The 26,193-nt window shown below is 35.1% G+C and overlaps 1 protein-coding gene and 1 pseudogene across 1 annotated transcript; both read left to right on the top strand.

Annotated features, from left to right (window-relative positions):
- The first annotated feature begins 15,042 nt into the window (after positions 1-15,042).
- On the top strand, positions 15,043-15,867 carry LOC143398482 (olfactory receptor 6C76-like). The gene has a single exon (XM_076855389.1). The coding sequence runs from the start codon at positions 15,076-15,078 to the stop codon at positions 15,865-15,867; it is 792 nt and encodes a 263-aa protein (XP_076711504.1). The 5' UTR covers positions 15,043-15,075.
- Positions 15,868-24,176: 8,309 nt separating this feature from the next.
- On the top strand, positions 24,177-25,113 carry LOC143398481 (olfactory receptor 6C76-like; annotated as a pseudogene).
- Positions 25,114-26,193: the final 1,080 nt, after the last annotated feature.

Genomic DNA, 26,193 nt, shown 5'->3' with positions numbered 1-26,193 from the left:
CACAGTCATAATGTCATCAGGGACCCAGATCCCAAAACCCAGAACCCCTACAAATAACAAGGAGGGATTGTGGGGAAGCACAGAAAATATATCAATTTCTCTATGAATAAGGTTTATCATTGGACAAAAAATGAAACTAATTGCCTTTTAAAATAATGTTTATAGAACACTGGACAAAGCATTGTCTGTTTATTAGACTTTAAGTGGCCAAAAATACTATTAGACAAAGCTCTATAAGAAAAGGATTACTATTAGGAACTATGCATAAGTTAGAAACCGTGTGAGTATATTTAATGGCATATTTAATTCCTTGTACTTTTCTCCTGTTATTTTACTCAGGATATTATTAAAAACCATTACATGTATTTTATAAAGAAATTATTGTTTATAAAGTCGACTGGTGTGCTGATTAAATTTCTAATATTAAGTACTTTGCAATGAGTCATATTAGTCTAAATGAAGCAGAAATTTATATCATTAACCTGTGCCCACAGTCCACAAATTTAATGAAATATTTTTTATTCAATAAGGAAGTAGTTGGATGAATGAATGAAGGCTCAGAAAGCTGCTGTCTTTAGAAACAGTAAATACAGGCCATCCTCAGCACCAGTCTTTCTTTACAGATGCCCATGTTATGCTGCTAACTGTTATTTGCTCTTAGTTTTCATCTTCCAGAACATAGAGATCCACAAGAGTATGTGTGTATGCCCTCTAAAGTTTCATGTGGCATGAAATGTGCATCCTCAATATTTAATCGTTGAAAGAAACAATGTACCAAGGCAAATTTCAAAATACCAATATTCTTATGACCATTATTAAATAAAGAAGGAGAAAAGAAAAAAATCAAATTCTTCAGAGTTTCCTAGACATAGACATACACTAGTTACAAACAAGTACATACACATCTATGCATATATATATATGTGTGTGTGTGTGTGTGTGAATATTTGCATATAAGTATACACAATGATATTTATATATAAATACACATATACATTTAAAATCTTAAACACAATAAACTCTAATTTAATCCTTTTATTTGTACTTTTTTACTTTTTAAAAATATTTTACTGGTGAATTGCAATCACACATAATAGTAGTTCTCACTGTGATATATTTGTACATATAGTACAATTTACTCTATTTCATCCCCTCATATATTCTCCAATCCTTCCTCTCCTCCTTCCCCCTAATCTTCCTCCTAAACACTACTGATCTCCCTTCTATTCTCATGAGGTCCTTTTTCTCCTTTTTTCTCTCTAGCTTGCACATGTAAGAGAACATGGAACCCTTGACCTTCTGAATCTGGCTTATTTCATATAAGCATGATGTTCTTCAGTTCCATCCATTTTCTACAAATGACATAATTTCATTTTCCTTTATGGCTGAGTAAAACTCCATTGTGTATATATGACACATTTTCTCTAGGTAAAAGTTTGGGAGCAGCAAAAATATGTGCACACATTTTTTTAGATGAATGGAAGGTTTCAGTACAGTTTGTCTTTAGCTTGTGAAGGGAACAACTCATAGATACATTCTGTGAGTCCGACACTGGCATTACTATAATAACTACACAAATGCTATTCTCACCTCCATGCTGAAATCTAATACTAAAAATTGTTATTTTTTATTTAGAAATAATTGCTAAAATCACTTCTGAACACCAACTTGGGTTGCTTTTATTGTAATGAGCAGTCATTGAAGTATGCTAAGCAGATAGAAAAAAAATAACTCTAGTGGCAACGCACAGGACAATTAATAGAAGATCAGGGTTTTGCAATGATCCAAACAAGACCAGTAAGATCCAGAACTAAGATAGTATGCAAGATGGAAAAACAACAAAATAAGAAATTATTTCAAGTCACTTGAATCTTCCTTGAGGTAATATTGGAACCAAATATAAGAGTCTGTGGTGGGATCCAGGAGATTTCAAGGACATGAAGGGATCTGACATAAGAGACGTAATTCTTCATGGGCTTCTGAATGGAGATAGGAGATGTCAGCAGAGGAGAAAATAAGTAGAACAGATAAGCAGTGAAAAGGGCCAATTTGTCACACTCCACTTTAGAATTAGTGACAAGAAATCTAAGGGTCTCCTAAGCATTTTGAAAAATGATTTCAGGTGAGAAATATTGAGGAATAAATTTAAATACATAAAATTAATACTTCAAATACTGGCTCTTAGCCATAATAAGAGTTAAATTTGTTATTCTCTATAGACTGAGTCCCATGCTGCAATCTCTCTGCACATTTGGGGAATTCACTATATTCACATTTTTATTGACCTAAAAAAGAATGCTTTATATTAACAGATTACTTGGTTCAAATGGCATGGGTATTTCAAAATTAATGGGGTTCAGTGGGTGTGGGAGACCGTCATGCATGTGACTGAGTCCATTCCTCTGCTGAGCATGATGGCGTCCTGCATCGGCCACGCTACTAGGTAGCCCCAGTCTTCTAGGGTTCTAGTGACTGTGTTTTTTTTTTTGCATGGGCATGCCTTCCTACATTCCCATGGGTGGAGATATGCTCACCTGTTCCTTTGTAATATTACCCCTTGCCCTGTTTAGGATAGAATGTTCCATGGAAATAAATGCCTTTTGTGTGTCCCCTTCTCTTACTGTCCTTGGGTGTGGCCTACCTAGATGTCAGTCAACCTGCTGATAGCAGATATCATGAAACTAGATTCAGTCCCTTGAAACCTGACCTTTTGCCTCATTTGAATAGCTTCTCCTCAATAAAAGGGGTCAGCTCTTGCTCTCTCTCTCTCTTTCTGGGGACCCTTAAGGTCAGAGGAGCCGTCACAGCTCCCCCAAAGAAAAAGTATTTCTGTCTCTTGTGTGTTTATTTCACACAGCCCAGTTAGCCCAGTTTTCCTGGAGTGACCCCTGAGTGTTTTAGTTGCAAGTGGGAAGTGGGGAAAAGGGGCTATCAGGAAGCAATGTCCTTTCTCAAGGACTGCTCCACTCACAGGAGTGTAGCTGCTTCTAGATCTCTTTAAAATACTAACCAAAGAATTAATCTCTTACATAATGTAAAAGAGTCACAAAATCATCTAAACCAGCATCTACCATGGAGATTACATGCAACATGCAAATTACATAATCTGAGTAAATTAACCTCGGGACAAAATTATGAGGTCATTTTAATAACTACACAAAGGACAATATTATTCATTTCCAAAGTTTTGTTTTCAATTTGATTGCATTAAACTGAAGCTGAAATGTGAAGGTGAATCAGGAGGAAGATGATTCATGACGTACTAATCCAGACTCTTTCATTGAAATTAATACATATACTGCATACATATTATATCATTTAATCTTTATAAACACCTTTTTATCATCACTACAGTTCAGGTAATTAAAATCAGTCTTGCCTTTCCCATACATCTGCCCATCAAGCACCAACATGGTAGTAAAATGTTTCTGTGGTCACACAGCAACATATAGGCCTTAAGGACCTAAGAATTTAATCTGGAAGGATTAAATTCCAAAAGGCATTACACTCCCTAGAGAAGACCTGATCCCAAGGTGAGCTTTCTACACACAAATAATGTGTTTATATCCCTAAGTGAAAAGCAGTAACTTTCCAATTTTCAATTAATCATATGTAAAAATAATTTGAAATTAAAATAACACATTACAGTTTAACTTTACACTTAATTGAGTATTATAAACATAAAACAAAAATTAGATAATTTGGATTTGGTGGAAAATAAACATTTTAAAACAAAACTCATGACACTATTTTTTATTGTTAAATGAGTATTATAGAAAGTATACAAAATCAATAATGCAAATTTCTGTATAATAAGGAAAAATTATGCATAAATCCAGAATAACATACAAACACCATCAGTAACTGGATTTTCAAGTTTATATATTACCAAATATATCTATCCCCAAGACTCATCAACTTTATTGATATTGCTGTAGTTTTCTTGTTCACACTATCAAAATTACCTCTTTGTTTTATCTTTATCTTTTATTTTTGCTCAGGTAATTGTACAAATTTCATCCTTACACAATTTTATGGAACATAAAAAATTTATGCAATTATGTATTCACCAGAATGATCAAAATAAAGAACTTTTGCAGAATCCAAAATAAAAATTAAAAAGAGCTGGGGATGTGGCTCAGTGGCAAATAGTCCCTGGGTTCAATCCCCAGTATTCTTCCCCCCAAAAAGAGAGAATTTCTGAGGAAAAACCAATTTAAGTAATCTACAAATACACCAAATTTAAGTAAAAAGATTCAATTGGGTTAAAAGTAAAGGACTGCAAAAGTTAATATTATTCTCAAACTAGTCAAAAAAAGCTGGTGTAGCACTATAAAATATAGGAAAATTATAGACATTTATAAAATATTGCCAGAAGAGCACTTTTAAGGCAAAAAGAAGAAAAATTAAGTAAGTAACAGAAAAAAGCAAACATTAATGAAATTTATACTTAGGAAAAGAAGGGTAAATTGATAACATTGATAAATACTAGTTAAATTGAACAAAATATGCCAAAAAAGGAAGATAAAAATTAATGAAATAAGAAATCAGTTGTCATCACTACTGATTCAGCAAATAATCATAAATAATAATCATAAAGTAATAAACTTGGTAATGAAAACTTTGTGCCCATAACTTGAAAGTGTAGATGAAATGAACCTTTTGATTCCTCAAAAATAGAAGCTGTCACATCCCACACAGAGAATAATCTGAACAAGTCCATCTGTATTAAAGAAATTGAGTCATTCATTAAAACCATTTCAAAACAAAAATCTAGGTCCAAAGGATTTTATTGGTGAAATCAATTGGCATAAAGATGAAAACATATGAATTGCCTACATTTTTTCAGAATATAAAAGAAGAATGCACATGTCTTATTATTCTATAATACCAGCATTAATCTGATAAAAAAAAAAACATGTAAAGTCATTGAAAGGAAGGAAGGCTACAAATATCTCTCATGAACATAGTGACAGAATTTTTCAGCAAAATATTAGTAAATCATGTCTAAAATATGTGAAGATAATTAAATGTCAAGAATGGATGGAATTTATTCCAGATATTCAAGTCTAGTTCAATTTTTAATGTGAACTTTAAATAATCTATCACCAGGCTAAAAAATATCACCAGGTTAAAAGACAGTATGATTACTGGATAGCAAGTGCTTTAGAAAGACAATTCTTAAAAAAAGAAAAATGAGAGAGACAAAACCAGATTCATCTCAAAGTCTTGGTTATAGGAGGAAATCTTTCATAACTTAATAAGAATATTCACCTAATAAACAGAAAACTAACATTATACTTAATGTGGATAAACTTGACACTTTTCCCCCGAAATGCAGGACCATGGTATTCTCTCTCTCACCTCCTATTCAACATCATCAGCAAAGTATTTAATCAAATAAGGCAAAAAAATAAAAAATAAAACACAAGTGTGCCAATTAGAATGCCCTTGATATTTATTGGGTTTTGTTTTAATAAATCTTATGAAAATTAAAAATATCATATCAAAAATTCATTTAATACAAATAACCAACTGAACACCACAGTCTTGCCTTGCCTACTTCAAATGTACTCAGAACAATTACATTAGCTTGCAGTTAGGTAACAAAGTCTCTTTTACACATGGTGACCCTGTGATTTTGTGGCTGACTGGGAACTATAGCTGGCTGCCACTGCCAGAGTCATGAGAGTATCATATTAATTTTGCTAGGTTCTAGAGAATGCATATCACTTTTATACCTTCATAAAGGTAAAACATTATATGTCTAAACATCACAAGTCAGTCCATTTGTCCTTTTCTTCTTTTTCTGTTATTCTGCCTTTTCTTGGTTTTAATGGACACATTATTTTTCTATTATGTACACTCTGTTTATATAATTCATTTCACAACATAATTTTTATTTATAAAGATTTCTTCACAGTGTACAATATACATTGTACAATATACAATATACAATGTACAATATACAATATTCAATATAAATGCTGGTTTTGGTGCTGCAATATGATCCATAAAAATTAGGATGTTTTGTTTTCCAATTTTGTTATTTTTTTCATATTAATTACTATAGATATATATCTATGACCCTTTTGACTGTGAACTATAGAAAACTGTTGTATCATGAGTGAAAACATGTAAGAGCCTTTGATTATGCTTCACCATGCTTTCCTTCTTATAGTTACTCACTTAAACAATCTTAAACGGGTCCTGGATGAGCAAGATATGGAACCACCTTTAGCCATTATATATTTAACATGTCAGGAGAGCAATACTTTTAAGTCCTTGAAATCTTGATATTAATAAAAAAAAGAACACCATGTGTTTTAGTCAACTTTTTCACCACTGAAAACAAGACTGATAAGAACAATATCAGTGGAAGAAAAGTGTATTTGGGGGCTGAGGGTTTTAGAGGTCTCAGTCCATAGATAATGTATGTGACAAAGAATGAAAAAAATAGATACAAACTGATAAGCTCACAAGGGTTTACCTCAGAAGAAAACTGCTCTCATTAAGAGGAAAACTAAGGAACTTAGTGCTCTAGATTTCCAGGTACTAAAGAGCCAAATGGAAATTGATGTCAAGCTTGCTGGACCTTAATGCTATTCCTTACAAAGTTTCCACTTGGGAGGTATAGTCAGGGATCTTCTGTAGTAATGTCCAATGCCATGTAACTAAGTACTACAAATTCAGCACTTCAAAAGGACACACAGTAGAAATCTCACAGTGTCTGTGAGTAGAAAACCTGGAAGTTCTACAACATTGCTGCCAAAGCCACCTGTGGCCTGGGTCCCTATGCTGAGGCTCAGCTGGGGATCATGAGTTCATTTCAGGATTACTCAGGCTGTTGCCAGCACATTTAACATGGCTTTGGAATTCCTGAAAGCTTGTTTCTCCAGAGACAGGGATAGAAAGATGCTGCAGAGCAACCAAGCTGGCAAGAATTATATATAAACAACATAATCAAAACAGGGACAACAACAACAACAAAAAAAGCTTTGTCATATTATTCTACTGGTGGAGAAGAGATTCTGAAAGAGCATGACCCCAGGGGGTTCCAGTCTTGAATCCTTCAGTAGAGCCCATTTGCCAAGTCTTCAAAAGCACATATTCTCCTACAATCCTGGTGGAAATGTGGGAAAGAGAAAAGTTCTGAAATATACTAAACCAAACATTTGCAAAATATTAGAAAACAAAAGAAGGGCACTTCTATTCTCTTTGTTTGGTTAAAAAGAAAGAAAAAGAGCCTGTCCCTTTTTGAATTTTCTCTTAAAATAAGATGTTCAACCTAAATTACCAATGTTTCTCCCCCATTATCTGCCATGGCAAATCCTGGTAAGCCAAAAACAATCAGAAGAACAAAAGAATTCAAATGAAAAATGTGTGCCAAACATACTGCAATCAAACAATTCAGTAGTTGAAACAATGTGAGAGACCCCAAATTTTCCAAGAGAAATAAGACAGAAAATGAAAAGAGTACATAAACTTTACTTGCTTTACTTCTACTGTGAAAGGAGCAATACTTGCTGATTTTTTTTTCATTTCATCAGCTATATGTTTATATTACTCTCAATTGTCATTTTATCTTGCTGATGTGCCTATTTACTTTCTCCTGCCTAAAATAGACATTCAATATGTTTTTATCAATGCATAAAACATTTGAATTGCAAATTAAATATCACAAGACCTTTCCTCTTACTTTTTTCAGTTTTTGTTTTTACATTTCCCATGCCATTGGATTATATGACTTTGTCAGACATTTGTTTCAGGTTGAAAGAAAATGAGATTGACAATAGGAAGTTCAAAATAACTCAAGACTGTCATGTCCTCATTTTTTAAATATATTTTTTGTTGTTGTAGTTGGACACAATAGCTTTATTTTATTTATTTATTTTCATGTGGTGTTGAGGATAGAACCGAGGGCCTTGCACTTGCTGAGCAAGCTCTCTCCCGCTGAGCCACAACCCCAGCCACTGTCATATTGACCTCACTGTTGATGCTGGTATTGCAAATCTCTGGCATTTATTGTTGAAGAAACATAATTTCTAAAAGAAGCCTAATTAAAATTACTCTCTTTACTTTAGGGGGCTCTCATTAGTACCATGCTCTCCAGAGACATTTTAATCCTGCTTTCTTTGTTTTTTAAATCAAGAATGAAGTTAGAGGTTCCAAAATTTCCAGTAATATCTAGAAATAGAATGTATTTAGACTGGAGAAAATGGGATATTATTTACACAGACCATGTTTAAAAATTCAAAACATTAATTAGAATCAATTATCCAGTTTTTTTGTTTTGTTTTTTGTTTGTGTGTGTGTATATGTGTGTGTGTATGTATGTGCATGTATGTAAATAAAAAAAGTACTACTAAAGTTAGTAGTGGCTATTTCTCAAGAAAGATATTTAGGACTTTCCTTAGAAAGTTCAATTGAGCACAAGTTGCATGATCAGATAAGAATTTTTATTCCTAGAAAAGATAATGTAAGAAAAGCACAGTACCCCTTATATATTAGCTAAATAATGAAACATTTGACAATTTGTGTTCAATAAATTTATTTCTCAATAATAAATGTAAATGTAGAGACAGAGTAAAATATAGCGCAGTCATATTAAAAATAAATATATATAGGTATGATTGAATAATAGAAAGTGAGAAATACACACACACAACCAAAGTCTCCAGTGCTTCATATCAAAATGCAAAAAAAAAAAATATTTCAAAAAACATATGCAAATATTTGTGCTTCCCTTCTTGTCGGGAGCCATTTTCACACGTGACTGGGTGACTCCCGGTTAGGGTCTGAGGCGCTCTGGCTGTGTCTGAGCTTTCCTGGCCCTCTCCTGTTGAGAGAACCTGTCCGTGTGGGGGTGTAACTGACCACTGACCCCGGAGGCCCAATCACTGACCCTGACCTTGGAGTGCGGGCCCCCCCTTCAACCTTCATTGGATGGAATTATCCCCTGAGTTTCTTGCTCCCCAATAAAAGGCTACTCCCTGGCGTGTTCGCTCTCTCTCTCCTGCTAGCCCTGAGTACGTCTCGGACCTGGTCATAGAAAAAGGTAACTGAGTCTGTGTGTTTATTTCGATCTCTGCTAGCTAACTTTTATGCCAAGAACCTCATTAATGAAACCATTGCGCTGGCCGCGTGGTAGAATTGGCGCCCACGAGGGGGGCATTCTAGATTAGCTAGATTGAGTGGGAGTGTGCTATAAAGATAAAGAAAAAAATAAAGATAAAGGAAGTGGTGACAATTTGGGTCACAAAAGTACCTTAAGATATTGAAGGAAAGAGACGTTAAATTAATTAAAATGGGAAATTCAACTTCTACGGATTAGGAAATGTATCTGACTATTTTAGATAGTATAATTAATCAGAAAGGAAAACAGATAAAGAAAGCTCAGTTATTACAATTTTTAGAGATTGTAGGTAAATATTGTCCTTGGTTTACTTACTTGGGAGAAATTTACTTACTTGGGAGAAATTAGGAAGAAAGTTACAAAAGGTCTGTCTTTCAAATGAATTACCTGGAGGCATAGATAATATTCAGAGAACCTGGACAGCTTTGGAAGTTTGTCTTTTTGAATATATGGGTCAAAGTTCATGGCCCCCTGAGGACCTGTTAAAAGGCATTCAAGGGGCCATCAAGTCTATTCAAATGGAAAATCCACCTGAGGCTAAGTTAATTCCTTTTCCTTTAAGCCTCTTAAAAACTAAAGCGCTAGGGGCCAAGCCCAAAGTTAAAAATGTAAATTTAAACTTGCAAAATCAGGCTACTCCACAGGGAGATTATGGAGAGCAATATCAGAGAGGAGATACCTCCGAGGTCCTAGAGAGCCCTCCAAGGGAGGTAGACAATCTTCCTGGAGAGGAAAATCGGGAAGAGGTTCCTAGAGGGGCTCAGAGTTCCTCTCAGCCACATGACTTAGAAGCCCAATTTCAAAATGGCGACAGCAAAGAACCTTTACCAGCTAATCTATGGGGAAGAGACATTTTAACCAAAATGGGATTATTATTAGTTACTCCTAACTCTATGAGATCAGTTGAGGAAGTTAGTCAGAGGTATTTTCCTGGAGATGATAAGGAGACCCTTCAGGAAGAGTATCTGTTTACAAACCAGTCTCCACGACAAAGATTAGTAAATGTTCCAAGCCAAAATTTTTATTAGGGGCCCTGAGTACTTCCCGGATCCCTAAGACAGCTGAAAAAATTACCTGGCTCACAGAGGAGCCTATATGGATTTCTCAGTGGCCCATCTCAGGGGAAAAGCTTAAAATAATTCATAGGTTAGTTGAGGAACAACTTCAGGCTGGTCATATAGAACCAACGCTTAGTCCTTGGAACACACCTATTTTTGTTATTAAGAAAAAGTCAGGAAATTGGAGATTGCTACAGGATTTAAGGGCAATAAATCATGCAATTCAGCCTATGGGATCGTTACAGCCAGGACTTCCCTCCCCCACAGCTATCCCTTTAGATTATAGCTTGATGGTAATAGATTTAAAAGACTTTTTTCTTTATAAGGTTACATCCTGGAGATTGTGAGAGATTTGCCTTCACTGTCCCAACAATTAATTTTAAGGAACCTGTTAAAAGATATTGCTGGAAAGTACTCCCACAGGGAATGCGTAATAGTCCTACTCTGTGCCAAAAATACGTAGACCAGGCGATAGATCCCATAAGAAATAGCTTTCCTGATGCATATATTATTCATTTTATGGATGATATATTATTGGATCATGCTAATCCAGAGGTACTTTTAAAAATCTTTACTCAGAGACTTCGCTTACAGCAATGGGTTTATGCATAGCTCCTCAAAAAATTCAAAAAGTGTCTCCTTTTCAATATCTAGGTCAGATAATTCAAGGATGTACAATCCGTCCTCAAAATCTTCAGATAAGAATTAAGGAGTTACATACCCTTAATGATTTTCAAAAGCTATTAGGAGATATTAATTGGCTGAGGCCATCCTTAAAACTAACTACTTCTGAGTTAAGTCCTTTATTTCAGATATTACAAGGAAATCCTTCTCCAACCTCTCCACATCAGCTAACTTTAGAGGCTAAAACAGCTTTAAGGAAAGTTGAAAATGCAATTAAAAATGCACAGCTTACTAGAGTTGATCCTAAGGAAATGGTATATTTATTAATATTTCCAACTGAGCATACCCCAACAGGAGACATATGGCAAAAATTAGGAGTTATTGAGTGGATTTATTTATCCCACTCCCCTCAAAAAACATTAATTCCTTTTTATGATTCTATAGCTCAATTAGTAATTAAGGGTAGAACTAGGATTTTACAATTAATTGGATCTGAACCTGATATCATAATTATTCCATTTTCTGTTCAACAGATTAATTGGCTTTTTCAAACTTCTAGCTCATGGCAAATAGCTTTTGCTGATTTTCCTGGCCAGATAGATAGTCACTATACTCGTGATAAAATTATACAATTTGCATCATTAACGTCACTTATTTTTCCAAAGATTGTACGTGCCCATCCTATAGATGAAGCCTTATCAGTGTTCACTGATGGATCTAGTTCAGGTAAAGCAGGATTTTATAGTCGTGTTCACACAGAGGTAATACAAACTTCTTATACTTCTGCCCAAAGAGCAGAGCTTCAAGCTCTGATTTGTGCCTTAACCTACTTTGCAAATGAGCCTATTAATATTTATTCTGACAGCTTATATGCAGTTGGAGTTACTAAAAATATTGAAACTTCAGTTATTGGGTATACTTCATCACAAGAGTTATTTGAATTATTTCATAATTTACAAAAGGCAGTGCTAATGCGGAAATATCCATGTTTCATAGGACATATACGAGCTCGTACTAATCTTCCAGGACCTTTAGCTTCAAGTAATAACAAAATTGACAGATTAGTAGCTTTTTGTCAACAGATGTCTTCATATGACTGTGCACAAGCTTCCCTTTCCTTGCATCATCAAAATGCTTCTAGCTTACGTAAAAAATTTAATATTACTAGAAATCAAGCTCGTCAGATTGTAAGCCAATGCCCAAAGTGTGTTATTCACACTCCATCTCTGCCATCAGGGGTAAATCCCCGTGGATTAAAACCAAATCAAATATGGCAAATGGATGTAACTCATATTCCTCAATTTGGTAAGCAATGTTATGTGCATGTCATAGTGGATACTTATTCTAGATTTATTTTTGCCACAGCACGTACTAAGGAAAATACTCAAAATGTAATTTCTCATTGCCTAGCAGCTTTTTCTGTTTTAGGATGCCCTATGCAGATTAAAACAGATAATGCTCCAGCTTATGTGAGCTCTTCTTTTCAACAATTTTGTCAAGAGTTTAAAATTAATCATAAAACAGGAATTCCTTATAACCCCCAAGGTCAAGCCATTGTAGAACGAGCTCATTTATCTATTAAACTTCAATTACAAAAATTAAAAAGGGGGGATAGGCTTATGACTCCCCAAAATAGCCTTAATCATGCCTTGTTTGTTCTAAATCTTTTAAACTGTGATGCAGAAGGTCACACTGCTGCTGAGAGACAAATGTCTCCCTCAGTAACAGGCCCTTTAGGCAGAGTTTTGTGGAAAGATTTACAGACTGGTCAGTGGAAGGGCCCAGACCCGGTGATTATATGGGGCAGAGGGCATGCTTGTATTTTCCCAGAAAATTCTTCTCGTCCTATTTGGGTGCCTGAACGTGCTATCAGACATGGAAGAGATAGAACCCAGATTCAAGCGACTGAGGATCGACCCAGAGGAGCCCCCATCCAGAAGGAGGAGATATCGGAAAAGGATGAAGAAAGACCAGATTGACCCAGCCGAAAAGCTGATTTCATGGAAAGACGTAAAGAAGCTAACAACCCAGGCTTCCCAAATACTTTGAGATCTAGGAGAAAACAGGACCCCAATGATGATGGTAGCAACAGTAATTGCCCTACTGGGCTGTCAGGTAAAGGGGGATCAAGTAGACACTTATTGGACGTATTTCCCAGATCCACCCCTGGTACACCCAGCTGTGTGGACTGGAGAATCTATTCCAGTATTTACTAATGACTCATTCATGATGGGAGGATTTACAGATACTCATATTACTCCCAATCATGTGACTAGACTTAATTATTCTGGCTATATTGCCCAATTACCCTTGTGTTGGTCCCATGATAAACATGCTGGCTGTCTAAAAGTATCATTCGAAGAAAAAACAGCGATTGGTAGACCTAGACTGACAAATAATTCTATTTATGGAGATTTAAAACCTAATACTAGATCAGTAATTAAGATGGGACTTTCCCATAACAAGCCAGTCATTTCTGCAAAACCTCCATGGATACACCACTGTCCAAATAGTTCTACAATTAAGATTGGCACCTTTCCTAAATGGATGGATTGTATAAATCCCTTTCCTGTACAACATAAGGGTGTCTAAAGATAGTGGGTATATATTAGACTGGTCTCCAAAAATTGATAAGAGACAATTACGAAGAAATTCTGCTATGACACCTGCAGGATTTGTTAGTAATATTTTGACTTATAGTGAAGGTGGTGTTCAAAAAGATATTTGGCATTTAATTGATGCCTCAGAATTCTTACATTTTACAGACAAACCCTTACCAAGATTTATTGGCAAGAACTGTAAAGAGGGATCTTGCTATGGCTTATGAGCTTGTGTCCAATCTCCTTATGTTTTAATTATTGGAAATGTAAAAGTTAAATGGATAGATGACAGATATATTGTTACTTGTAAAAAATGTAACCTAACCAATTGTATTACTAGGTATAATGGAGGAAAGGAGTGCTGATACTTCATCAGCCCTCTTTCGTTTTATTACCTGCTAATATTTCAGAGCCATGGTATGCTGATGCTAGTTTACAAGTCTTGCAGCAAATTCATGCCCAGCTGGCAAGACCTAAACGTGGTATTGGAGTTATAATTGTTGGTGTTTTGGCGTTAGTCTCCTTTATTGCATCAACTGTCTCTGCATCTCTGACATTGTCTCAGAATATTCAGCATGCAAAATTTCTTAATAATTTAGCTCAAAATACTTCCAAGGCTCTGAGTAATCAAGTAAATATTGATGAAAAGATTGAAACTAAATTAAACGCCTTAGAAGCAACTGTTATAGACATAGGTAATGAACTTTCAGCCTTAAAATTTAAAGAAAGGCTTAAATGCCATGCTAATTATAAGTATGTGTGTGTTACAGCTGCCAAGTACAATGCTTCTCTCTGGGATTGGGAGAAGGTTCAAAACCATTTGTTAGGTATTTGGCAAAATAGTAATAATTGCTTGGATATTCTGGAACTTCATCACCATATACAAGACATTCAAAATAATAGAGCTGATTTTTCAGATCCTTCTTCTTTAGCTAACCAAATATTGAAGGAGTTAAATGGATTCAACCCTGGAAATATCCTCAAACACTCGGCCTAGTACATTATTGGATTACTCTCTTTGCTGTTAATTCTCTATTGTACTGTGATTGTAGGATGGCGAGTCTTCAGAACAAGAATGCAGAAACTCCAGAGAGTGAACCGCCGCCTCATTTTTACGAAAAGAAAGGGGGAATATGTCGGGAGCCATTCTCACACGTGACTGGGTGACTCCCGGTCAGGGTCTGAGGCGCTCTGGCTGTGTCGGAGCTTTCCCGGCCCTCTCCTGTCGAGAGAACCTGTCCGTGTGGGGGTGTAACTGACCACTGACCCCGGAGGCCCAATCACTGACCCTGACCTTGGAGTGCGGCCCCCCTTTTAACCTTCATTGGATGGAATTCTCCCCTGAATTTCTTGCTCCCCAATAAAAGGCTACTCCCTGGCGTGCTCGCTCTCTCTCTCCTGCTAGCCCTGAGTAATCCTTGCTGCCCTGCCGGGCGGTTAGAGGAGGGAACAAGAGAGGGGAGCCATCTCGGACCTGGCCATAGAAAAAGGTAACTGAGTCCGTGTGTTTATTTCAATCTCTGCTAGCTAACTTTTATGCCAAGAACCTCATTAATGAAACCATTGCTCTGGCCGCATGGTAGACCTTCTGATTCATACTTTATTGTTTTCCAGATACATTTTATCAGTAAAATCTGCCTTAAACCACTCGTTGGAAATGAAAAATAGAATATCAGTAACAGATTTCATCCTCCTGGGTCTAAAAGATGATCAAGAGCTACAGGTTGTGATTTTTTTCTTTTTATTTCTCACCTATGTGCTGAGTGTTACTGGAAATCTAACTATCATCACCCTTACCCTCCTGGATTCCCACCTGAAGACCCCCATGTATTTCTTCCTCAGGAATTTCTCCTTCCTAGAAATTTCATTTACTTCTGTATGTAACCCTAGGTTTTTGATCAGCATCCTAACTGGGGACAAGTCCATTTCCTACAATACTTGTGCAGCTCAACTATTTTCCTTTATCTTCCTGGGATCAACAGAATTTTTCCTCCTGGCCTCTATGTCCTATGATTGCTATGTGGCTATCTGCAAGCCTCTACATTACACAACCATCTTGAGTAACAAGATCTGTTACCAGCTCATCCTCATCTCTTGGCTGGCTGGTTTCTTGCTCATTTTTCCACCACTGACCATGGGCTTGCAGTTAGATTTCTGTGATTCCAATGTCATTGACCACTTCACCTGTGACTCTGCTCCTTTGCTGCATGTCTCTTGCACAGACACCAGTACTCTAGAGCTCTTGAGTTTTGTTTTAGCTTTGTACACTCTCCTAACCTCATTGACACTAATAATTCTCTCCTACTCTTACATCCTCAGAACAATTCTAAGAATTCCCTCATCTCAACAAAGAACAAAGGCCTTCTCAACCTGTTCCTCACACATGATTGTTGTCTCCATCTCCTATGGAAGCTGCATCTTCATGCAGATGAAAATACCCCAGACCTGAAAACTTTCATTACTTTCTGAGTTTGACTATTTTCAGGATGTGGATGGAGCCAAGGCATTATTTGTCATTCTATGACTGGCTTTTATCTTAGTATGTCTTCCAAGTCCAAGTATGTTGCTGCATATGGAAAAGTCTCATTATTAATTAGGACTGAATAATATCCTGATGTGTATATATATAAAACATGTTTTCTTTGTTTACTAATCTGTAGATGTATATTTAAAGGATTGCTTTCATGTCCTTGGTATTATGAATAACGATTTAGTATACATAAGTATTTGAAAATCTCTCGAAGATCCTGGTTTCAATTCTTTTGGGTACATATAAAAAATTTGAATTTCTATATCTTGTGGTAACTCTATTTGTGATTTTTTTTGAGGAACAATAGTATTGTTCTCTGTATTGGAGGTGCCATTTTACATTCCCATCAACAGTGTACATGAATCTCAATTTCTTCTCTTTTGGCCAACACTTGTTTCTTTTAGTTTGGAGGATTGTTCCTTTTCCTTTTATTTATATAATAGCTATCATAACAGGTGTGATGCTTCACTATGGTTTTAACTAGCACTTCACTGGTAATAAGTGATGTTGATAACCTTATACATTTGTATATCATCTTTGGGAAAATAACTCTTCAGGTCTTTTTCTAATTTTTTTCAATTGCATTAGTTCTTTTTTCTGTCAAGTCTCTGGAGTTCCTTATATTTTGGATATTAATCCCTTACCATGTTTATGTTTTATAAAGTCTTATAATTTTTTTTCCATTCCATGGGATGCCTTTTCATTCTGTTGTTTTCTTAGCTGTGTAGAAGCTTCTCAATTAGATGTGCTGCCACTTGTCTATTTTGGGGTTTTTCACCTGAAGTTTTGGTGTCATTGCTAAGACTAATGTCATGAAGCTTTCCACGTATATTTCTTCCGAGAAGTTTTACTGTCTCAGATGTGTGTTTGTGTGTGTGTGTGTGTGTGTGTGTGTGTGTGTCGTCTCAGATCTTATGTTTAGTCTTTAGTCTTTTTCCAGTTCATTTTTGTGTATAATGTAAGATAAGGCTCCAGTTTCGTTCTTTTGCATGAGAATATATCGTTTTTGAAATTCTATTTATTGTACGAACTGTCCTTTCCTATTGTGAATTCTTAGCACCTTATAAATATCAATTTTCTGTACATGCATGAGATTTTTACTGAGCTCTGTATACTGCTCAATTAGTTTTTATGTGTCTACCTATATAAATTCCATACTGTTTAATTATTGTAGCTTTGTTATATATTTAGAAATCAGCAAGTGTTACACATCCAGCTCCATTCTTTTTCTCATGACTGATTTGGCTATTCAAACTCTTAAGGCATTCCACTAGAATTTTAGACATATTTTTCTTTCAGTAAAAGACTGCTGTTGAAATATTGATACAGATTGCATTGAATGTATAGATAACTTTGTGTAAAGAACAATTGATCAAAAGTAAAACTTCCAATCCAAAAACAAGAAATCCTTTTTATTGATTTTTGTCCTTTATGTCTTTCCTCAGTGTTTTAGAGTTTTTACTATGGAAGTCTTTTCTCTAAGTTTATTTTAAGTATTTTATTCCCTGTTATTGAAAATTAAAATGTTTTCTTACTATTTTTCAAATATATGTTGTTAGTGTGGAGATGCAGCTAACTTTTGTATGTTGGCTTGGTATCTTGCAACTTTAGTTGTTCATTGGTTCTTACAGTGTGTGTCTATGTATGTGAGTGTGTATTTTTCAATGTTTTTCTCATAGAAAATCATGTCATCAATACAGAAAGCTAATATGACTTCTTTTCCAATTGAATGTCTTTCATTTCTTATTTTTATCTAATTGCTGTAGCTATAACTTTCAGTTCCATATTGAATAAAATACGTGGTGAATATGGGAATATTTTTCTTGAATTTGATCTTTAAGGATCAAGTTTTCCATCACTGAATATGATGTTTGTGGTGGGCTTGTTATACACTGTCTTATTACCTTGGGATTAATTCCTTCTAAAGCATTTTGAGAATTTTTAATCATGAAATAGTAATTTATCCCCAGAATGCTCAACATGGAAAAAATCAATTTATTAGATAAACCACATTAACAAAATGAAGGATAAAATCACATGACCATCTCAATAAATACAGAAAAATGTATCAAAATTCAATACTATTTTATTAGAAAAAAAATACAATTCCTTATTTTTTATTCCTTATAGAAAGGCAAGAGATTCATCACCATTGATTTAAATTAAAGGGTTGATTGGATAGTATTGATTCACAATCCTTTTAATAGGTGCAAGTCTCTGAATTATCTCTTTGATCCAAGAGGATCATTTATATGTTTCATAGCAACAGTGTGCTGCTTAAGTGTATGAGTGCTGGAATTAGGTTGCCTGGCTTTGTACACTGACCTTGTCATTTACAACCTTGACACTTTGAACAAACCATTACCTTCTCTGGAATTCAGATTTGTTCATTTGTTGTAAAGGAGGAAAAATAATTATATTCAATGCATAGATTACTTTTTTCTGATTTTATGTAGGTAAACATCTAAAATACTGCAAGTAAACAAGTTCTCAGTAATGTTGACAATTATCACTGTATTTGGTTCATCTCAGTGTAGCACTGGTCCCAGCAGACTGTGGGATCAAAAGTACTATAGATTGAAACCACTAAAACCAAGCCACTTTATTCTGACCAACACTGAATTTATGCTGATCAACACAAGCTGCAGAATTGGGGCAAACCTACACATGGATCACCCTCTAGTGCTGAAACAATGAACATATCAATAACAAGAGTGCAGTAAACCTGGACTTAGGACAATATCTAGTGTTTAAATGGCAGAAATGACTAAAGACTCAGAAAATAAGCACTTAGAATTCCTAGAAAGAAAGGCCTAAACAAGACCTAAACAAAGACATATTATGAAGATTGAAATAAATACATAGTTTTTCAATAATGTTGAACAGCAATAAGCATCAAGAACTTTCCAGAAAATATTAATTGTCACAACAAGGTACAGGAAGCCAAAAAGATAGTAACAGAGAGAGAGAGAGAGAGAGAGAGAGAGAGAGAGTGAGTTAGTTTAGGTGGACACAATACCTTTATTTTATATATTTTTATGTGGTGCTGAGAATTGAACTCAGTGCCTCACGTATACCAGGTGAGTCCCCTACCACTGAAGAGGAGAGCAAGTACAGGATGCTTCTTGGCAATCACAGCCCTAGTCCAGAGCCCAGCATCTTGAACTCGTGCATACAATAAAAACAACCAACAGACATGACATGACACCTCCTGTCAGTCAGTCACAGGCTCCTGTGCCGACAAACCAGAATCAGCTGGTGGGAGATCCATAGCAACTTAGGGAGTGTCTCCTGTGACCCAGCTCCTCTGGAGGGGTCCAAAACCAAGAATGATGGACATCTTCTAAATGTTCCAAATCCTAATAAAATCCAAGCCATTTTCAATGTGAATTTTCTTCATGTTGCAGTGTTTACTATAAATAACACTAACTTCAACTTAATCATGTATATTAATATGATTGAGTGTTAGTTGTTACCTTTATAACTGACATTGTACCTTCAATACATTTCCATGTATTTTTTCTAATAATTTAAAGCATTAATAAGAATTGTTCTATCTTTTCCCATCCCTGGTTTATTCTTGCTCCTCTTACTCCTAGTCTCCCTCCAACATTATCTACTATTATCTATTACATTACTGCATCAATCCCACCCCATCTATATTTTTCTTCTTTTCAAATTGGTGTGTATTATTCTTTCCAACTTTTTTTTCTCTCATTTGCCCAGTCTTTCTCTTTTCCCCTTTCAGCCCCTGTATAATGCTATAGAAAATTTTCTGTATTTAAAAAATAATGTAAAATCAGCATTATGTAAAAATGCAGGGAAAACAATGTTTATAGCACCACAATTAACAATAACAAGCTGTGGAACCAACCTGGGTACCCTTCAACAGATGAATGGGTAATGAAAATGTCATACACATATACATTGGCGTATTACTCAGGTATAAAGAAGAATGAAATGATGCCATTTGCTGATCAGTGGAAGCTCAATAGAGACAATCATGCTAAGTGAAATAAGCCAGACCCTGAAAGTCAAAGGTCAAATGCTTTCTCTGATATGTAGAAACCAGTCCAGAATAAGGGGAAAAAGAAAAAGCAAAGAAAATGAGGGGTTCCATCCCAATAGAAGAAAGATCAATCAATTAGATGGTGGAATTGAGGAAGAGAGGAAGAACAGGTAAGGGAAGAACAGTGGGACAAACTGACCTATTTTTCTTATGAACGTAGGGGAATGTACCAGAGTGAATCTCACCATTATGCATATCCACAAGACAGTAATTTATAAGCAAAAACTATAAGTAAATGGCAGAAAACTCAGTAGATGAAAGGGAACAGAGGGAGTGAGAAGAAGAGGGAAAGGGGATATAGTGGGGATTGAATTAGAGCAAATTATATTCCATGCTTTCATACATGACAAAAGTGAATCAACTAAGGGAAACCAATTAAAAAACACAAGATACTTTTTTTTTGTTTGTTTTTTGGTTAGAAAAATTCTGTCCTTCATTGACCATTCTCTGAAAATAAGACAGTCAGACTAAGTCACCAGTATTTCTCCCCCACTTCCATAGATTCATCTGCCATAGCACATCCAGGGAGATACAACACAATTATAAGGACAAAAACAATTCAAATTTAGCATATATATCATACATACTGTAGTCAAAGAATTTAGCATCTGAAATGATGAACCAGACCCTATAGAAAAACCACACGTAAGAAAATGAAATCAGAATAGAAACTATGCTTGCTTGGTTTCTAATGTGAAAGAAACAATATTTTTTATCTTTTATTTTTTATTTGTTATTTTGGATACATATATCAGTAGAGTATATTTTGCATTATTTTTGCAAACATGGAGTATAGAAGTAAATGAGGGCTGGGGCTGGGGCTAAGAGGGTCGAGCACCTGCCTTGCATGTGTGAGGCACTGGGACTGATCCTCAGTACTACATAAAAATAAACAAATAAAGATATTGTGTTCATCTATAATTTAAAAAATTAAAGAAATTAAGTAAATTATATATGAGGAATTTTTTCAGATATATATTTCATGAGTTTTATGTTTATATTGTACTCTCAATTTTTATTGTAACTTGCTGATGTGATTATGTATTAACGTTATCTTTCCTGAAATATATATGAATATTCTTCCTATCAAAAAAAAAAGAATGTAAATGGCACAGTTAATATGTTATGGTTTGGATATGGAGTGTCCCTCTAAAGCTCCTGAATCAATTACAGACATATTCAGAGATAAAGTGATGAGCTTGTGAGAATAGTGAACTAACCAAGCCTTCTTAAAATTAATGTATTAACTATGTACTTACTATATAAGTGGGAAGGGTGTGGTTGGAGAAAGTGAGTCACTGGAGGCATGAATTTAGAGTTTATGTTTTGTCCTCAGTGTCTAGAGATGATAGATAGATAGATAGATAGATAGATAGATAGATAGATAGATAGATCTATTGATCTTCTTGTTTGCCATGAGGTTATTAGCTTCCCTCCCCCTTCTGCCATGATGCTCCATCTCACCTCAGACCCACTGCAATAGAATCAACCATCCATGGTCTGAACCTATGAAACAGTCATCCAAAATAAATATCTAATTCTTTAATTGTTCTTGTTGGGTGTTTTCGTCAGAGCAATGAAATCATAACTAACAATATTCTATGGCCACTCCTCTTCCTATTTCCTGCTTTTTTTATATGTTCCCATGAAGTGGTATTATATCACAATATCTTTACTTATTTATAATAAATAAATAACTAGTACTTCAGCAAGTATTTGTTTCAGGTTGAAAGAAAATAATATTAACAATATGAAGTCCAAGGTAAGACAAAACTGTCATTTCTTCCTTGTTGGGGCTAGAATTGTACATTTTTCTGTTATTTAATATTGAGGACAAAAATACAATTTCTAAAAGTGCCTAATTAAAATTACTCAGCTTTTCTTTAGGGTGCTGTCATCAGTACCATGCTCTCCAGAGACAGTTTAATTCTTCCCTACAACAAGAATTCCCTGTGTGTGTTTGGAGGAGGGGAAAAAGCAGATAAAACTAACTTGTTTATTTAAGAAAGGATATTTATAAAACCAAGTTTTCTAACTGGAAGGTGAGCAAAGCAATAAAAAATATAGCCCATCTTTATTTAAACCATAGTTACTGAGAGCCAAGTAAAATGTATTTCAGGTTTCTTAGCACCTAGGGTCAGGACTTTGTTCTTTTTAAAGAAATTTGTGACACAAGATTTATCTTGGATCATACAACCTTGGAATATTGCTTTACTATTAATCATATCAACATTTTTTATTTCATATGCTTACCTCTTTTCCATTATTATTACTCCCTGATTCTCATTCATGAAATGAAACCTCTCTTGATTAGTTTCAGTTGATTCACAAACAAAATATACACCTTTATCAAGTCTATTTATCTGTATTACCCCAAACACTAAAGAATTCCATTGTTTTCTTTCCTGCTTTCTCACCTGCCCTTTTTCTTCCTCTCTCTCTCCCCTTATCCCTTCCTATATTCCTTTCTTCCTTCTCTCTCTCTCTCTCTCTCTCTCTCTCTCTCTCTCTCTCATAGGTTTTCTACATTCCATGAAAGTATGATCTCTGGCTCTGAAATCCTTCCTTGTAACCAGTTCTAAACTGTCCATTTTTCTCCTGCCATCTCCAATTCCAAACTCATACTTCTACTCCTAAAAAATAAGTTGATACCAGAAACACTTTTACTCAATGCAATTTTGAAAAGCTACCTGAGGAACTCACTTTCAGACTTAACATGAATTGATTACTTGGGACTGCCCTTAGAGCTTCTGCCACCGCCCAGAACACCAGATTTCTCAAGAGTTCACAAGCTCCTTCCCAGACTATAAACAGCAGAACTTCTTGGATTCTTTGCTCAGGTCTGGTTATAGGACCTTCTGCCAGTACTTGAGGCCATGTCCCAATCCCATTGGGGCCTCTGTGATGTTAGCAATGTGTTTTTAGTGGAGCATTCCTACAAGCAGGTTCACTGTACATAGCAAACATCATCAGACCCAAATTCCACCAATATGCTACATAAATTTGTCATTATGCAAGAAAATCAGAGGTAGGCACAGATTGAGAAGTGTATATAAAGATCTGAAAGCAGAGCATCAACATTGTCACTCAAGGGAACGTAACCTAGCAGTTGGGATTCAGCATTAAACTGCTACCATGTGGGATTATCTCAATGTAAGTGCATTTTTAAATTTATTGCTTCATTTATTTTTTTCTCCTTTCTAATCATTGTATAACCTACATCACTTAACTTTGGCCCTCAGAAACTCATCTATACAGTGATAAATTATTATTGAATTCAAAAAAAAATTTAATACATTGTAAAATTCTGAGTTTGATTCTTATTTTTTTAAAGAGAGAGAGAATTTTTAATATTTATTTTTCAGTTTTTGAAGGACACAACATCTTTATTTTATTTTTATGTGGTGCTGAGGATCGAACCCAGTGCCCCACACATGCCAGGCGAGCGTGTTACCACTTGAGCCACATCCCCAGCCCCCTGAGTTTGCTTCTTTAGAATTACGTAAATAATACTTTTCCTTTTCGTGATTCATTTGTGAAATTATTAATTCTCCATACTAGTAAGAATGATACTGAGTATCATGGAAAATTAAGAAACACTTCAAAAGTTTTCACGTTCAGAAATTCAAAACATGTGATCATTGCAACAGTATTTTGACAACAAATATTTTATATTTTAAGATTTTTTTACTTAGTTTTTACACATACATGGTCAGATATTTAAAGGAAAGCAGGGCACATTTGACAATATAATTTTCTTATGCAGATGCACTTATTAAACCTATGAAGAGACTAGCTTGATATTAAATGGATGGAGATGTACACTGAAAGTAACAGACATAGATTATTTTGGTGTGGTTTATGTATAATTTCCAAATTTAGTACATCTTTTTTTTTCAAATATCTGTTTGGTTCTGTATGAACACAGTACCTTTGTTTATTTATTTTTCTGTGGTGCTGATGATCCAACACAGAGCTCTACCACTGAGCTACAACCTCAGTCCCCAAAGTTAGTGTATCTTGATGGTTAATTTATTGTTTCTTTACAGGCCTTTTATTTTTTCTGATTCAGAAAAAGTGATGAAAAGTCTGTCCTAAACTTATTAAAGAATTGGTTTTTATTTTCATCTTTAGACCTGGAAGAAAGGAACAATAGGAAATGAAAAATCATACATCTGCAACTGAGTTCATTCTTCTGGGATTAACAGATGACCCAAAGCTCAATATTTTCATTTTTCTCTTTCTATTTTTTACCTACATACTGAGCATTACTGGAAACTTAACAATTATCACCCTCACTCTGGTAGACTTGCACCTAAAAACACCCATGTATTTCTTCCTCAGGAACTTCTCTTTCCTAGAAATCTCTATGGTTAGTTTCTATTCCTAAATACCTGGTCAGCTTCATAACAGGGGATAAGACCATTTCCTACAATTCTTGCATGACCCAGGTGTTTTTCTTCATAATTCTTGGTGCAACAGAAGTTTTCCCTTTGACTGCAATGTCCTATGACCGTTATGTGGCTATCTGTAAGCCTCTGCACTACACAACAATAATGAACAGCAAGGTCTGCATCCTGCTTGTCCTTGGTTCTTGGCTGACCGATTTTCTCATCATATTTCCACCTGGGCTTGTGGGACTACAACTGGATTTCTGTGACTCCAACATCACTGACCACTTCACCTGTGACACCTCTCCTTGGATCCTGATCTCCTGCACAGACACATCCCTCCTAGAGCTCTTGTCGTTTTTCCTGGCCATATTAACTCTCATTACAACCTTAAAATTAGTGATTCTTTCCTATGTGTTCATCATTCAGACAATTCTGAGAATCCCCTCTGCTGAGCAAAGGAAAAAGGCCTTTTCCACTTGCTCCTCACACATGATTGTTGTCTCCATTTCTTATGGAAGCTGCATTTTCATGTATGTCAAAATTTCAGCCAAAGAAGGGGAAACGTTGACCAAGGGCATAGCTGTGCTCAATACCTCTGTTGCCCCAATGTTAAATCCTTTTATTTACACCCTAAGGAACCAGCAGGTAACAAAACAATCTTTTAAGAACTTTCTCAAAAAATGCTGGTCAAGTAAATTTTAATGATAAAGAAATGTAGTGCCTGAGTATAAATAGAACCTGATATCTAATGCAGTACTAGTATTCTTCCATTTGTCCATTGTCTTCCAAAATCAACTTCTTTTTCCAGAATGTTTTGTTCCTCAGGTTTCTCATTTTGATCTTCATTGGCACAGCTACCATTTTACATTTATATGTGCTGAAAATCCTCAGCATGTGTTAATGTCACAAAGATGAGAATGAGAGAATGATATTTAGTATTAATGCTAGAATTTTAAGTGTCCTTGAAAAACTTTCTTTGTGAGTACCAATCCAAAGCAAAATAAATGCTATTTCAAGCAACTTGAAAATTATATTTCCAAGACATAAGTATTTAAGCAAGCAGCTTTTTTTTTTTTTTTTTTGGTGAGGTAGTGTCTTTGTGCACATTTACATTTCTCCTTGTGTCTTCTATTGTTTTTGCATCATAAATATCGTTCTAGGGTATCAATACATAGGTGTTATACCTTCATGATGAATTTTATCTTTCATTGTCATAATGCATGTTGCTTCATGTTTATTGACTTTCATTTCAAGATTATTAAAGGATTATCTTGGTATTTCTGGAAGACCCCTGCTATCTCATCACTAAGCATCTTTAACAAGCTTTTCTGATGATTGGTTCATCACTCATTTTTTTTTCTTTTAATTTGCTAACATTGAGCCTTGACTTCATCTTAGACTTCTTTGGAAAGATCCTGTCTTGTTTTTAGTTTCACTGGATGCAATACCCTCTTTGTCTATTTTTTTTTGGCAGTTTATATATACCAAATGTAGCCCTTTCTCTCACCTTGTTCTCAAAATATCTGGTACGCTCATCATATACTGAATTATTTTCCAAGTTTTGTGTGGTTTTACTCTTTTAAAAGACAGGGGTGTCTTTGGAGACTTAGGAGTGTGTGGGGGGTTAAGGTTATTTAAAATATCCACAATTCTGTAACTGTAAAGTCTAGCTCCTTCAATGCATTTGGCAAGAGGAAAATAATGTTCTGGTAATTGTTTAACAAATAGTTTGTAATAAAAAAATGCTCAGACATAAATTTTACAAATGCAACTTATAAATAA

This window comes from Callospermophilus lateralis, chromosome 4 (assembly GCF_048772815.1).
Source record: "Callospermophilus lateralis isolate mCalLat2 chromosome 4, mCalLat2.hap1, whole genome shotgun sequence".
Taxonomy (NCBI): domain Eukaryota; kingdom Metazoa; phylum Chordata; class Mammalia; order Rodentia; family Sciuridae; genus Callospermophilus; species Callospermophilus lateralis.
Note: the sequence above shows the minus strand (reverse complement) of the source record. Positions and strands in the feature narration are given on the sequence as shown.